The sequence below is a fragment of the Drosophila persimilis genome, unplaced genomic scaffold (assembly GCF_003286085.1).
Source record: "Drosophila persimilis strain 14011-0111.01,24,50 unplaced genomic scaffold, DperRS2 tig00000191-arrow-pilon, whole genome shotgun sequence".
Classification (NCBI taxonomy): Eukaryota; Metazoa; Arthropoda; class Insecta; order Diptera; family Drosophilidae; genus Drosophila; species Drosophila persimilis.
Window position 1 is genome coordinate 14390049 of NW_020825298.1, and position 14365 is coordinate 14404413.

Consider the following 14365-nt stretch of genomic DNA (forward strand, 5'->3'; position numbering starts at 1 on the left):
AAAAATCAAGAATAACAATTATAATAATAACAATTATAATAACGATTATTCAATAAAAATCAAGAATAACAATTATAATAACAATTATAATAACGATTATTCAATAAAAATCATGAATAACAATTATAATAACAATTATTCAATAAAAATCAAGAATAACGATTATTCAATAAAAATCAAGAATAACAATTATAATAACAATTATAATAACGATTATTCAATAAAAATCAAGAATAACAATTATAATAACGATTATTCAATAAAAATCAAGAATAACAATTATAATAACAATTATAATAACGATTATTCAATAAAAATCAAGAATAACAATTATAATAACGATTATTCAATAAAAATCAAGAATAACAATTATAATAACGATTATTCAATAAAAATCAAGAATAACAATTATAATAACGATTATTCAATAAAAATCAAGAATAACAATTATAATAACAATTATAATAACGATTTTTCAATAAAAATCAAGAATAACAATTATAATAACAATTATAATAACGATTATTCAATAAAAATCAAGAATAACAATTATAATAACGATTATTCAATAAAAATCAAGAATAACAATTATAATAACGATTATTCAATAAAAATCAAGAATAACAATTATAATAACGATTATTCAATAAAAATCAAGAATAACAATTATAATAACGATTATTCAATAAAAATCAAGAATAACAATTATAATAACAATTATAATAACGATTATTCAATAAAAATCAAGAATAACAATTATAATAACAATTATAATAACGATTATTCAATAAAAATCAAGAATAACAATTATAATAACGATTATTCAATAAAAATCAAGAATAACAATTATAATAACGATTATTCAATAAAAATCAAGAATAACAATTATAATAACGATTATTCAATAAAAATCAAGAATAACAATTATAATAACGATTATTCAATAAAAATCAAGAATAACAATTATAATAACAATTATTCAATAAAAATCAAGAATAACAATTATAATAACGATTATTCAATAAAAATCAAGAATAACAATTATAATAACAATTATAATAACGATTATTCAATAAAAATCAAGAATAACAATTATAATAACGATTATTCAATAAAAATCAAGAATAACAATTATAATAACGATTATTCAATAAAAATCAAGAATAACAATTATAATAACAATTATTCAAAAAAATCAAGAATAACAGTTATAATAACAATTATTCAATCAAAATCAAGAATAACAATTATAATAACGATTATTCAATAAAAATCAAGAATAACAATTATAATAACAATTATAAAAACAATTATTATATAAAAATCAAGAATAATAGTTATAATAACAATTATTCAAAAAAATCAAGAATAACAATTATAATAACAATTATTCAATAAAAATCAAAAATAGCAATTATTCAATAAAAATCAAGAATAATAATTATAATAACAATTATTCAATAAAAATCAAAAATAATAATTATTCAATAAAAATCAAGATACTTAAAATGAGTGTAGGCGTACATACATATATTAGATTTGTGATGAAAATGGAGGTGTGTAACGTCCAGAGGGATAAAGTATATATATTCTTGATCAGCATCAATAGCCGAGTCGATTGAACCCCGTCTGTCTGTCCGTCCCTATAAGCGCCTAGGGCTCAAAGATTATAAGAGCTAGAGCAACGACATTTTGTATCCAGACTTCTGTAATATGTCACTATTACACATACATTTCAAAATTTCGCCCCACAGGAGGCGGAAGGGACCTCCACAAAGGACGAAAATATGTGGCATCCACAATATTGAAGATTCCAGAAAACTAAAAACGCGCAATCATAGAGAATGACCAGATTGCCATCAGATTGCTGAATCTGGTTCTGATTGGATCATTTTTATAGCCAAAAGGAACAAATCAATTTGCAGTGGCTACGCTGCGCCCGACGACATGTTCATACTGATTTTCTGTCTCTCTCGCACGAACTCTTTGTCGTGCCGTTTAATATTAGCGCCGTCTGCCGGAGAAGAGCCATATTGACTAAGTATCGGGTATAAATGTAGAGTTGCGGTGTCCGCAGCAACTCACAACGTTCCCCCTCGTTAATACTTGAAATGCTGTTCAAAATTGGTATTTGAAATATAAAAACTAGTTTAAGTTCTATAAAAGATTTATAAATGTTCTAAAAATTATTTTAATTCAAAGTTTTGTACAAAAATCCTAGATTTTTCTCCTCTAATTTTTCTTATTTTAGCCAATATAAATTTTAAAATTAAATTTCTTAAAATTCAAATAGTTGTCTGATTTTTAATATATATTTTAGTGCATACTGCTCTCGAATTTGAATTTGACTTTGAATATTATGAAGTAACCGGCTTTTTCCGATGCACTTGCCCCGGCTTTCAGTGGCTGCTCTCTCTGAAACCGCTCTCTCTCTCGCTCTCTCTCTCTCTCTCTCTATCGCTCTCCCACTGGGCCTGAGCTCTGCGCAGGCTTCGAATCGTAGTAATTTCGAAAATTCGGCAGCTAATACTCCGCGCACTATAATAATTTGTAAAAATACTATGAAAAATTGTTACCAAAAATAAGAGAAAATATTTTTAAACTACAAGGATTTTTTTTTTAATTTTAAGAATTATTTAATCCTGTTACCGACATTTATAGTTTTAAAATTTAAAATTGGCTGAAGCTCAAGCCGCTCTTATGGCCAAAAGCATAGCCAACCCTCAATAAAACGTTACACACTCTCTCTCTCTCTCTCTCGCTTAACTGCCGCTCTCTCAGCCGCTATGCCGACTGCCCTTCGGCTCTGCCCACCGGTCGTTGCGCTCTCTCTCTCTCTCTCTAGCTGTCCTCTGCTGTGTGCTCTTTGGGGGGTGTTGCCGCCCCCCCGCCAAATGTTTGGTTTGTACTTTCGTGCTCTGTGCATTGTCCTTGCTGCCACGAAAACGCAGCGTCGACGCTGGCATCGGCATCGGCGTCAGCATGGGACGTGGGTCGTGGGTCGTGGGACGTGCGTTGGCGCCGTCGTCTCTCATCGCTCGTTGGGCCGTCGGTCCTTCAGTCGTCAGTCGCTCGGTCCCGCAGTCCCGCTGTCCCGCAGTCCGACGCAGTCGTCTGTCAGTCGTTCGCCTGCTGTTGAAAAATTAACATCGGCATAATTCAGTTTGTCTCTGTCGCTCGTAGTGCTCGTAACAGTCGTCGTTCCGTCGCTTGTTTCTGGAAGGGTTTCCCCGAATCTGAGAGAACGACATATTCAAAGGCCCCACACGCGTGTAGTCCCGTAGGAACAGCAGTAGCAGAAAGGGAAATGCCCGTATAAATCATTTAAATAATTCAATGCAGCGGAAATTCAATTGAAACAAAAAACCGTAGCATACTCTCAGGCGGCAATCGAAAGAAAATTCCCCCAAGATTGAAAATCAAAAAGAAATTTAAACACACAAGAAAAGCAGCAAGTGGTTGCCTCTTAAAATTGAACAAAAACAAATCAAATAAAAGTAGTTACAGTTTTGTGCCACAAAAGAGAAGGAGAGCCCCAAGGAAAACCAAAGGAAACTCAAATACAATCCACACATATCCGAGCAATCTTTCAAGCCAGAAAACAAATACAAATTCAAAATGCTGATTGGATTAGTACGCGATTCGGTGATGCAGTGCTTCTGCCACACCTGCCGGGCACCGGGCATTCTGCCAGCGGGTAAGACGAAACACCACACACACACACACGCTCCCTATATGGAGGGTCCTGTAAAACCTCGGTAACAGTTTGATTTGTGTACGATTTATGGGGTTTTTTGATTGGAGACTAGAAAAAAACTTTGATTTGAAGGCATACCTTTAAATCTCTGCTGTTTTAAGGAACTTGGATAGTGTCTGCTCCCGTCTAAAGGATCTTGGAGGTGGTCTGAATACCCTGAAAGAGGCTTACGGCTCTTACTTATGGAACAGATTTTCCGAAAGATCTTCTTATGTTTTCAGCATTTTCTTTTTCATATATTTTCCATGGCTTTAAATACGTTATTTCTTACCCTTTAAGCGTCAATTATTTCCACATATTTCTGGGAAATAGTTCTCCTATAACCGGAGGCTCTCTGGCTTTTGAAGGTCAACCAATTTGTTGTTTTTGTTGTTGTTGTTTGTTGGGTGAAAGTTCAGGGTGATTCCTATGCTTCTTTTGGATGCTAGCATCTCACATCCCATAGCCCCATAGCCCCATAGCCCCTACCCCAAATGTTGACTCTTTTTTTTTTTTTGTTAACTGCTTTCGTATGCCAAAGTTGTTTTGGCCATGTCCTTGTACAAAAGTTAAGTTGTCTTCTCTCTTTTTTCCCCCCCTGGAGGGTTTTCTGTGTGTGTCTCTCTTTTGTTTGTTGTTGTTTTTTGGTGTCTATTTATTGTAGAGGGATTGTTGGTTTTTCCTGCATTTTTTGTGGAATTTTGTTCCCTTATTTTTCGACCACTTCAGGGTCCTGTTTGAGGGCGAGTTTTGAGAAGCCAATAAGGTTCAATAAAAGTTTTCGATTGCTAGAAAAATATATGCACAAGGAAAAGACAGCCAAAGGAAGTGACTTGGGTGCCAACTTTAAAGGAACTTTACAGGTCGAAACCCCATAAAAGTTCACGAAATTTCATCTAATTCGATATTTATTGATATCCCAGAAAATCGTTAATCCCAGCAAAGCCATTCAGGATAAATTATGTAATGTAATAATAAGCGAAAGAAGGATCCAAAGAACTGCTCAATTATACAGGAAAAATCAATTTCCCATCTACAAAAAAATTAGGTATAAAAGAAAATCTACAAAAAGTCAAAGAAAAACTAAAACGCCAAAAGGCAGAACCCCCCCCCACCGAAAACTTTAATTTTCTTGTGTTTTTTTTTCTATGGTAGTAAAAACATCGCATGGGGCGCCAGTCAGCCGCCGGCGGCCAACAAAATGAGTCACCACTCGATGGAGGAGAGTCGCCTCCACGCCAGAGCACTCCTCTCTCCCTCTCTCCCTCTCTCTCTCTCTGTGTGTCTTTATAGGCATGGAATTTAATTTCAGCCGCACACAAAGATACACCGAAGGTCCTTGCGTTCACAGGTCCTTTGTGTAATGCATATGAATGTCTTTATTACACACTCGAATGACATTCGTTCTGCCACGACGACTAGTCGCAGTTATGCCTTGATTTTTATATCCTATTTATATGGGGGCATAGGTGGAGGGGTGGGGGGCATATGTGTGATTGAGGGGGCTATTAAAACACAATAATAATCGCCGCAAACACACACACAAACACACACACACAGGCACACACACACATACACACAGACACGTGTAAAATGATTGCGCAATATGCACACGGACGAGCGAGCAGCGCCAAGTGCAGAGCAGAGCAGAGCCCAGGCCGGAATGACGACAAAAGGACGGCATTTATTGATTTATTGACAGAGCTCTGCCGGTTCTTACATAAAAAAAAACACACACAGTAGGAGAAAAACAACAATGAAAAAAAAAGACAAGAGTAAAAAGCAATGACGACTGACGACGACGACGACGACATGCGAAAAGGGAGGGCGGCGAGAGGGAGAGAGAGGGAGAGTGCCTATTCCGCTGGGGGGTGCCTGGGACATTGCATATTTACTGGCGTGGGGAGGGGGGGGAGGGGGGCAGGTCGATTACAAATCACCTTTAAGAGACAACCTGTGCCGTGCCACCAACGTTTATTCTGTGTTCTGCGATTGGTTCTTCAATTTGAGGAATTTCTAAGGATAAGCAGCAGTTTTTACAGAAAGATAAATGCCGAATGTGGAACATATCATACCAAAAAGTAATCTAATCTACTTTCCAGGGTACTGTGGACAGTCTTTCCACCCAAATATTACAGTTTCCCATGTAAACCCCTCTTTAAAACAGGTCCATCTGTCCATCTGTCCATCTGGCCTGCCAAAAAGATGGATAGGCCCTGCCATATTGTAATTTCAATCAACTAATGGACAAGTGTCGAATGACATTAATCAAATGGCACTTGCAACATGTGCTAAATATGTAATCTGCATGTCTTTGCTGGTGTCCTTAATTTGAAAGTAAGGTTTCGGGCACCACACCATGCCCCCCCCTCGCCTCCACCCCCTTTGCCTCATCAGCCAAGGCTGACGATGGCAGGGCACGATTTTAATTTAGCCTGGGCCTTGCGATGCCTCTAATTGTCAGCGCTTTGGGGCACACATATACCACATGCCACGCCCCCTCCCCCCACCACCCCCCATGTCCCTGCCCATACGAGTATCTTCCCCTTGTGGCGCAACGTTTCTAGCCCTTTTGGCTTTTTCGCTTCGGCAAATTAGATTTCCTTGCTGCGAAATTGCAATTCAAAATGCTTTTTGGCTGCTGCTGTTTTCCAGGAGGGATGGAAGGAGCAACGGAAATCGTGCGATGTGCTAAAAGGAAATTGTGGGTGGTGGGGGGCGGCGGGGGGTGGCAGGGACCCCCAGTTTTACATTTATGCTCGAGTTCGATTGGAAATTTGCCAAAAAAAAGAAAATTATACGTTCGAGTGCATTTCAAACGCAGGAGGGTGGAGGGGGGAGGGGGGAGGAGCAGGTCGGGCCAGCAAACAATTAATGTATTGTTCTTTTGTGGGATATAAAATATAGTTTTTAGAGCTGAAAGTACATGGAAAATGCGAATATTCCAGCCTTGAATGCAGTATCTTTCGCATCGCATCGAATCGAATCGTCTTTCACTTCCATAAAATCCCTTTTTATTACCCACAAAACCCACAATAATGTCGCCTCCAATCTGTTGGGCCTGCTTCATTGGATCCCTTTGCTAATCTAACGAGCAATTAGATAAATTACAAACACTTGGCATGCAAAAGCCGCCAAAAATTACATTAATAACATTCAAGGCGAAGACGATGCTCCCCGCAGTAGAGAACTCCTTGAGTCAAGGACTCTATGTGGGCTCTCCTGATGCTGCTGCCTCCAGCATAAATCAATTAAGATAAATTGCAAGACACAGAGCAGAGGGCGGAGAGTGTGGCAGAGTGGGGGGCAGAGACAAATCAACTCTCAAACTGACATCAGTGGGAATTTAATGTGATGTATCTGGCAGATACACAACGCTGCCACAATGGCTCTCGGCAGCTCTTGTGGCCTGTGGATCAGACGACATATTAGTATGATGAATTAGTGGGTTTGACTGTGGGAGAAGCCCCTCCCCCTACCCCCCGCACCACCCACTAAGCTGTAGAACATGTCTAGGTACTAATGGCACTCGTACAGCGATGGGCAACAGACGGTCTTTCGACTGAAAGATACCCACTAATTAGAGTTTTTGCTGGGGTTACAGCTTTTCCATCTGATTTTCTGTAAAATATATATTTAATTCTCAGAGATTTTCAAGTCTAAAATGTGGAAATTGAAAGAACAATTTAGTTTTCTCTTCAAATTACTATAAAAGACCGTCAAAAACCCCGAATACCTCCTTCCCAATGCTTTACCTTCTTGGTATTCTTAAAGAATGTGTCCTTTTATTTAGGGGAAATTTATACTCCCATCTTTCGACGAATGTGCCCCAGTGGATCGGGGATGCCTCCCCCTGCTGTTACCCCCTCAAATAAAAATACTTTTGCCTTCTCGCATTAAGTATGCGTGTGTCTCATTAACCAAAATGTCCTTCGAGTCCTTGACGACTGAATGTGGCCGACATTTGGGCGCCAGTGCCGGTATTTTTCTGCACGCCAACATTTCGTGTGTGGGGGCGGGACGAGGGACGAGCGACGAGGGTCGGGGGTAGTCTCCTGCTTCTATCTTGTTGGAATATTTATTAGATTTAGTAAACGTTTGACGCTAGACGGCCATGGGATCGATTGAACCAAAAAACAAGGCATAGACTGTGAAATTAATTAAAGAAATTACTTGTAGTTTTTTTTATTTATTTTTTTACAGCAAAAGAAAATTGTTCGACTGTTATATAACATTTGCGTGACTCCATTTTCCTTAGATTTGGCGTTGAAAATGGATGAAAAACAGTGGAAGGAAAAACGGAATCTTTTTCGTGGTTTTGGGGAATGGGCGAATGGGAGAATGTGGCATGTGGCATGTGGAAAGTTGCCTCATTAGCAGCTGCCAGAGGATTTCCTGTCGATGTGATATGAAACCTAAGTGACTTTTGCGGAAGTCAAGGATGTGTGTAGGGGAAATATTTCAAAGGTTTTTCAATGCTTGAATAGCAGCCAGAAGCACAGTTTTTCCTGCCTTTACGGCATAAAATTGTACAATAGAATCCACATAGTAATAATTATCCCAAACGATGCTCAAATGCTTCATTCAATTACAAGAATAGCGGAAAAGGGGTAGACACAGGAGTTGGCGCTTGGAAAGGATCTTTTTCGGCTTAAAATCCTTGGAAAAATACCCACCACACCCCCCCCATACCACACTCGTAAATAAAACTCAAATGTTTATGAATACAGCTGCCAGCCATAAACAAATACTTTTTTCTGTCCTATCCTGTCCTGTCCTGTCCTGTGCTGTCCCTTCTTTTTTTTGTGTGTGTGAAGCGCCTGTCAAATTTGACAAACACTCGTCGGGATCTGTTTTACGGCCGAGCTCCATCCATGTCCTGTGGCAGGCGAACTTCTACGAAACCCTGTTTTCATTTCCTGCCGCGCGGCCAACACCTTTTTGTGGCGGGGCTTGGCGGTGAGGGGAGGGGAGGGGGCGTCCTCGGTGTTCCAACAAACTGACTGTCGAAAGTCATTAATAATGCCACCGACTCTTTCGAGTGTCGTCTCTTGTGTGTAATTTTCACTCGTTTAAAAGCACATGAAACATTGAGAGGAACCGATAGAGGGGCAAAAAAAGATAGAGAGAGAAGAAAGAGAGAGAGAGAGAATTTAGAGGAACAAATTAAATCTGTGTGATGGCCTTAGGCTGAAAAGCACAAAGGAAATTCGCAGAGGAGTCTGTCAAAGGCAGGAAATTCTCTTTTACGGAGCTCCTAACTTTCTGCATTTAGTTGTTCTTTAAACATAGATGTAGGAAAAACTTTGATCCAACTTCATTGGAAAGTCTTCTAGGAATTCCTACATTTGGGAACACTTGAGGTTCGATATTCCTCTGTACTTGCCTCCTTAGTTCAGCCCTAATTCGAATTAGTGTAATTTCCACACTCGTTACAATGATTTCCTTAAGCCTTGAGCACATTTCATGCTTCAGGCCACCGCATCCGTCCTCACGTATCCCATCTAACATTCGTCGTAATCAAATTTTCTTTAGTTTCTTGCGGGAAAACTTTTTAACTTTATTTGGTGAAATGTATCTCTGCCACAGCTGCAGACGGAGGTCTCCTCTTGGTGGGGCAGTACGTTGAAATATTTGGGCCACTCTGTCACGTAGCGGGCACATTTTTCCATATTATCCTTCCAGTAGGCTCCAGCTTCAGCTCCAGCTTCCTTTTGTTTCGCCCTCTTTCGCATGTGCCTCACGTAACAGACGCATACATAACATTACTTAATTTTCATTTCTTTTGTTGGTTTTCCTCGGCTCTCCGAAAAATTAATGAAGTTGCATATTTCGGTGACTTTTCCCTCATTGTCATGCCAGGGGGCATGCCACATGCTCTCTTCGGCCAGCAAATTGGCCCGCCAACACTGGAACTGCATATCCATTGCGACATTCAGCATTTTAACATTTAAATATGTGGACAGTTCCGCCGATAAAAGTGAAGGGTCCTTGCATGGAAATTCTGTGGGTATATGTCATCATCCGTCACTGCTTCGACGACAGTCTCCTGCGCCAGCGACTTCTCTCTGGAGGAGCTCCTTCGTCCTGCGGCGAGTCCATAAAATTGTTGACTCAACGTTGGCAAAAGATGGATGCATCGGGATATTCCCGCATGACTTTTGTTCATCCTTTATCCCCATTTTCTCTTCATTTTTATGCGATATTCGTACTTTTGAGGAATATCTTGGGGGAATGCAGTGGGGTTTAAGGAACTTCAGTAACAGCTGAAGGTTGCATTGCTTAAATTCAGTTGAGAATTGATTGAGATCTGGTACTGTTTATGAGGAATTTAAAGCACTCCTTAAAGGGGAATTTCCGCAGGAGCACCCCGAGAATATTTTAGCATATATTTAGCAAGGAAAGAGCACCAGCAAAATGGTAATTCTACTCCCTATTTTTGCACTATTTAAAAGAAATCTGAGTCTGCAAATCTGACACAAAAATAAACTAAAGTGGAATATTTTTAGAGGTATTTGTTTTTGTGTGCTGATTGTGGGAAAAGCTCTCCAGAAACTTAAATTTATGACTAACCAAATTTTGGATAGCATAAAACGAACCGCGTGCTGCACGCAGAGAGCGACTGTCTGTCGTCTGGAAGAGCGACAGATATGACATATGCACGGGGCATATGCTGCCACCTGCCACCCGTCCCCCCCTCTCCTGCTCCTCTGCGGCCTTGCGGGGAGGGGGAGGGGGGGATAACCTCCAGCCCTTGGCAGGGCTTTCACACAACCGAAAATTCCTCGTCCGAGCACAGATGGGATGGCGGCTGGGATCTGGCGCTCATCTACGTGCCTCTATTTCGCTGTCTGCCTCACTTAATGCAATTTTCTTCAACTTCAGTGAGTGCCTGTACTCTGGTGGCAGAGGGGGGGAAGCCTCCACTGGAGGCTCTCCTTTTAGTGGGGGTGTTTTTCCCGCCCATTCTTTCCTATTTTGTGTCTGCTTTTTGTGCTCCTTTGTTTGTGGCGTAAATTGCATTTGCACTATTTTTTTTCTTTCTTTCTCTTTTCCTTTTTTGCTGCTTTTTCGAGGACCCTGTGCTTATGCCGCTGCCCCACCCCAGCCCACCCTTCATGTCAAACGTCAACTGTTTGCTCTTCTCCTCCCCCGTCTGGGCCCTTGAGAGAGAGACTCTCTCGTGGGGGCGCTGCTGTTAAATAATTCATGCATGCATTCCACTCCCATTACACGTCTAAGCCTCTCATCCTAGTTGCAACCCATCTGGCAACAATCAAACACTTCAACAATGACACTGACATTCGCATATTGCGCCGCCGCCGCCGTTGCCGCTCGTTTGTATCCTTTCCTTGCCACAGGAGGCGCCGTCATGGGGTCGTGTGGAGGATGCCACTGCTGCGGCGATGATAAATGGATGTCTTTAGGATTCCTTGATCCCCAGAATGCAAGCTGCTGAAGACACATCGACGACAATTTTCGACAGTTTTCCCACCTTTCCGACACACCCCCCCTCCCACGCCCGAAAACCGTGATTTCTCGTGGGATAAATAATGATTTCGGAATTAGCTCAAGACCAAATCCGCTGAATGTAGTCAAGACAGAAAGATACCAAAAGTATATTAGAAATTTTCCTGGAAGATATACCAGAAATATACCAAGAATATACTATAAATATACCGAAAATATGCCAGATATATACCAGAAATATGCCTGAAATATACTAGAAATATATAGAATTGAAGAGTTTTAAAAAGATACCAGAACTATACCAAAAAAAATACTAAATATATACTAGAAATTCATATGAAGCCCTTAAAAAATTCATTAGAAATGTTCTCGAAAAATAGCAGAAATATACCGAAAATATACTAGAAAGTTCAAAATTTCCTCATAAATTTACTCCTCTCCATCGTTCCAATATCTCTGACGCAATAATCATTCTCTGGAATGTCATTTTCTTGCCATTTTCTTTCCCTTAAAGAACGATATTGGCCACGCCCTCCTGCCTATATCTTGGGACGGTGGGCAGTGGGGGCGTGGGGTGCTCTGCTGCACGCTCTGCTGCGCATCCAATTATAAAATTATGCTTAATCTAGCAGAAAATGTCCTGTGTGTCGTCTTTGGACTTGCGGCAGAAAACTTGAGGGGAAAAAGGTCACAGGTCGCAAGGCAATATATATCACTTGGTCGCCCGAAAGTATGCCATAATCACAAATTACTCCTCTGTTTATCAGTTGCCGCTGCTGCTGCTGCTGCTCTCCAGTTAACTGTATATTTTGGCCATCTTAATGAGCCACAGCCACAGACGTAGGAAGCGGTAACGGAAACGGATAGAAGCTGAGGCACATCTCTCTATCTTGGGGCATAAAAATTAAATTTTAACTCCCAATTAAATGGAAGGAAAGTTCTCCCAAACTCCTAATGAAAGGCTGGGAGTTTCCGAAATTTCTAATGAGAGCAAAGAACTTTGCTTAAACTCCAAATGAAAGGCAGGGGATCTGAAACTGAAAAAACTTTGATAAGCTGTTATTAAATTTTCAAAACAGGGAAAGAAACGAGACCGACACGAAACATGGTCGAAACAGCGTCAAAACAGCGTCGAAAACGCGTCGAAACAGCGTCGAAAACGCGTCAAAACAGCGTCGCAACAGAGGGAGTGCCATGCCACACACCACTCCTTGGACTTGTGTCAACATTTTGGCTTGTCTCCTGCCTCTCCTTCTTTGACTTCTTCTTTCACTTAATTGCCACAAATTGTGGCAGAAATTTTGTTCTGCCCACACAAAAGCCAAGCCACTTCGTCCATGCATTTAACATAAAAGTTTATTTGCATAAAACACATTTTGCCCAGTCTTTCCCTGAGTGGAGCCCTGAAACGTGTTTCGATAAAAATTCAATGTTATTGTCTGAACAATTTTTGGCTCAGCCTTGGTCCTTGCGTCCTGTTGACTGTTGCCTGTTTGCCTGTTGGCCGGCAACAAAAGTGTGACACAAATAAACAGAGGCCCAAGTTAAAAAGGGCGGCGGCGGGAAAGGGTAAGAGCAACAATGGCCATGGCTAAAAGCAGGCCCAGGGACGCTTCACCAGCTGTTGAAATGCTGCCATTCCACCAGAAGGGATTCTCCATCCAATCTGTGGTCGAAGGACCACTCCTGCCGGCCTCTCAATCCCTCTCATCTGGCGTTTTTCGAATATGCAAATTTGTGCGGCATCTTTAAGAACACATTTTCCCTTCTTTCTGGTTTGAAATCGATATTCAGCAAATCTTAACTTGTGGAAGATATATTTACTCGACTTTTGGCAAAGATACACATCGAAATATCTTCAGGCAGCCGATATATTTGACTTCAATTAAGTGCGAAATAAAGTCGTATTTTTTTTCTTCAATTAGTCAAATGAAAACTTTAAGCTGCTGAAAATGTTTACTAAGCTGAAAGATTTTCCGCCTTTACCTTGGGGGATTCTGTGGCTGTTGTTTTTGCTTTGTAACTATGTAAAATTGAATGTCGGAAATGTATCTCTCTAAATGGCAGCCTCATTGGAAATGTATCTTCAAACAGGAGTTTCACAGGAGGGTAGATTGAATTGCAATTTATTTTAGTTTTTCGTTTAGTTTTTTTTTACAAATTGAATTAAGTTTTACATCTATTAGAGGTGTATTTTCTCAGGTCAAATCAAACTGTTACCAAAAGGTTTTCTCCACTATTTTTATACACCAAATGTTGTTCTAATGAGCGAATACTTTTCTCCATAATATTTTTAAACACATGCTTTACCAAATGGCGGATATATCGATGTCTATAAATCAATAGTATCGCGAAGATCGGCGCCCATTAAGAAAAATAATAAAGTGCGCTCCAAGCAGCCGCGTCTCAACAAGAAAGTCAAATTTATAAGTAAGTAAAATGACAAAACAATACAAAATATGCTTAAAAATAAATCAAAATATAATTCCCATAATATGTAAGTCCCATGTGTTCCACAAATAAACCCTAAACCTGGTTTATTTTTATTTCCATGCCCAAAAAAAGCCCGCCTCCATCTTTGGGGAACCACAATTTAATGAGATTTCCATCCAAAAATAGGCAAAGCCTTCACCCGAGGAGGAGCCTGTCAGAGGACCTTTCTTTCCTCGCCTTCATTCTCGCCTCTAATTGTTTGATGGACAAAGTTGCGACGCTCGCTCCTGATCATCGGAACTAATGGACATTGAAACTGTCTGATGGGCACTACGTGCCTTCGTTACGGGCGGGAGACTTCCCAGAAATTGTAGTATTAGTTTGACAATGTAGTACGGCAAAAGGAAAGCCGAAAACGCGACAACAACGACAGGGCTCTGCCCCAGGGAGAACATCCAGGAACAACCACGGGAACACAATATAAAGCCTGTCGAGGGGCGTCCCTGTGTCGGTCAGGTGTAGACCGAGAGCCGAGGGGCCTAAGTGAGTCATTCCACCCAGAAAAACACGCCTTCTTCTTGCGTTGCCTCCCTCCGGCCCCCCAGACTTTTCCTTGGCTTTCGTGGCTGTTTGTTCCTGGCGTTTCTCTCGCTTTTGTTGGCTTTTTGTGAGGTAATAAAATGTCAGAATCGTCTGGACGGCGCCATGGAAATGAAGTAGAATCCT

General features: G+C 40.3%; 1 protein-coding gene across 3 annotated transcripts in view; it reads left to right on the forward strand.

Annotated features, from left to right (window-relative positions):
• LOC6589865 (stathmin) overlaps positions 1–14365 on the forward strand; it is a 75432-nt gene that overhangs the window by 31721 nt on the left and 29346 nt on the right. The window contains exons 1-2 of one of the 3 annotated variants that reach the window (XM_026988494.1): positions 3191–3697; positions 13553–13636. The exons of 1 other annotated variant lie outside the window; for it this stretch is intronic. In XM_026988494.1, the coding sequence (XP_026844295.1) occupies positions 3619–3697; positions 13553–13636 (163 nt within the window). In that variant the 5' untranslated portion in view covers positions 3191–3618. Of the gene's footprint in view, positions 1–3190; positions 3698–13552; positions 13637–14365 lie in introns of those variants that run through there. One more of the 3 variants, XM_002014171.2, reaches the window with a different exon arrangement.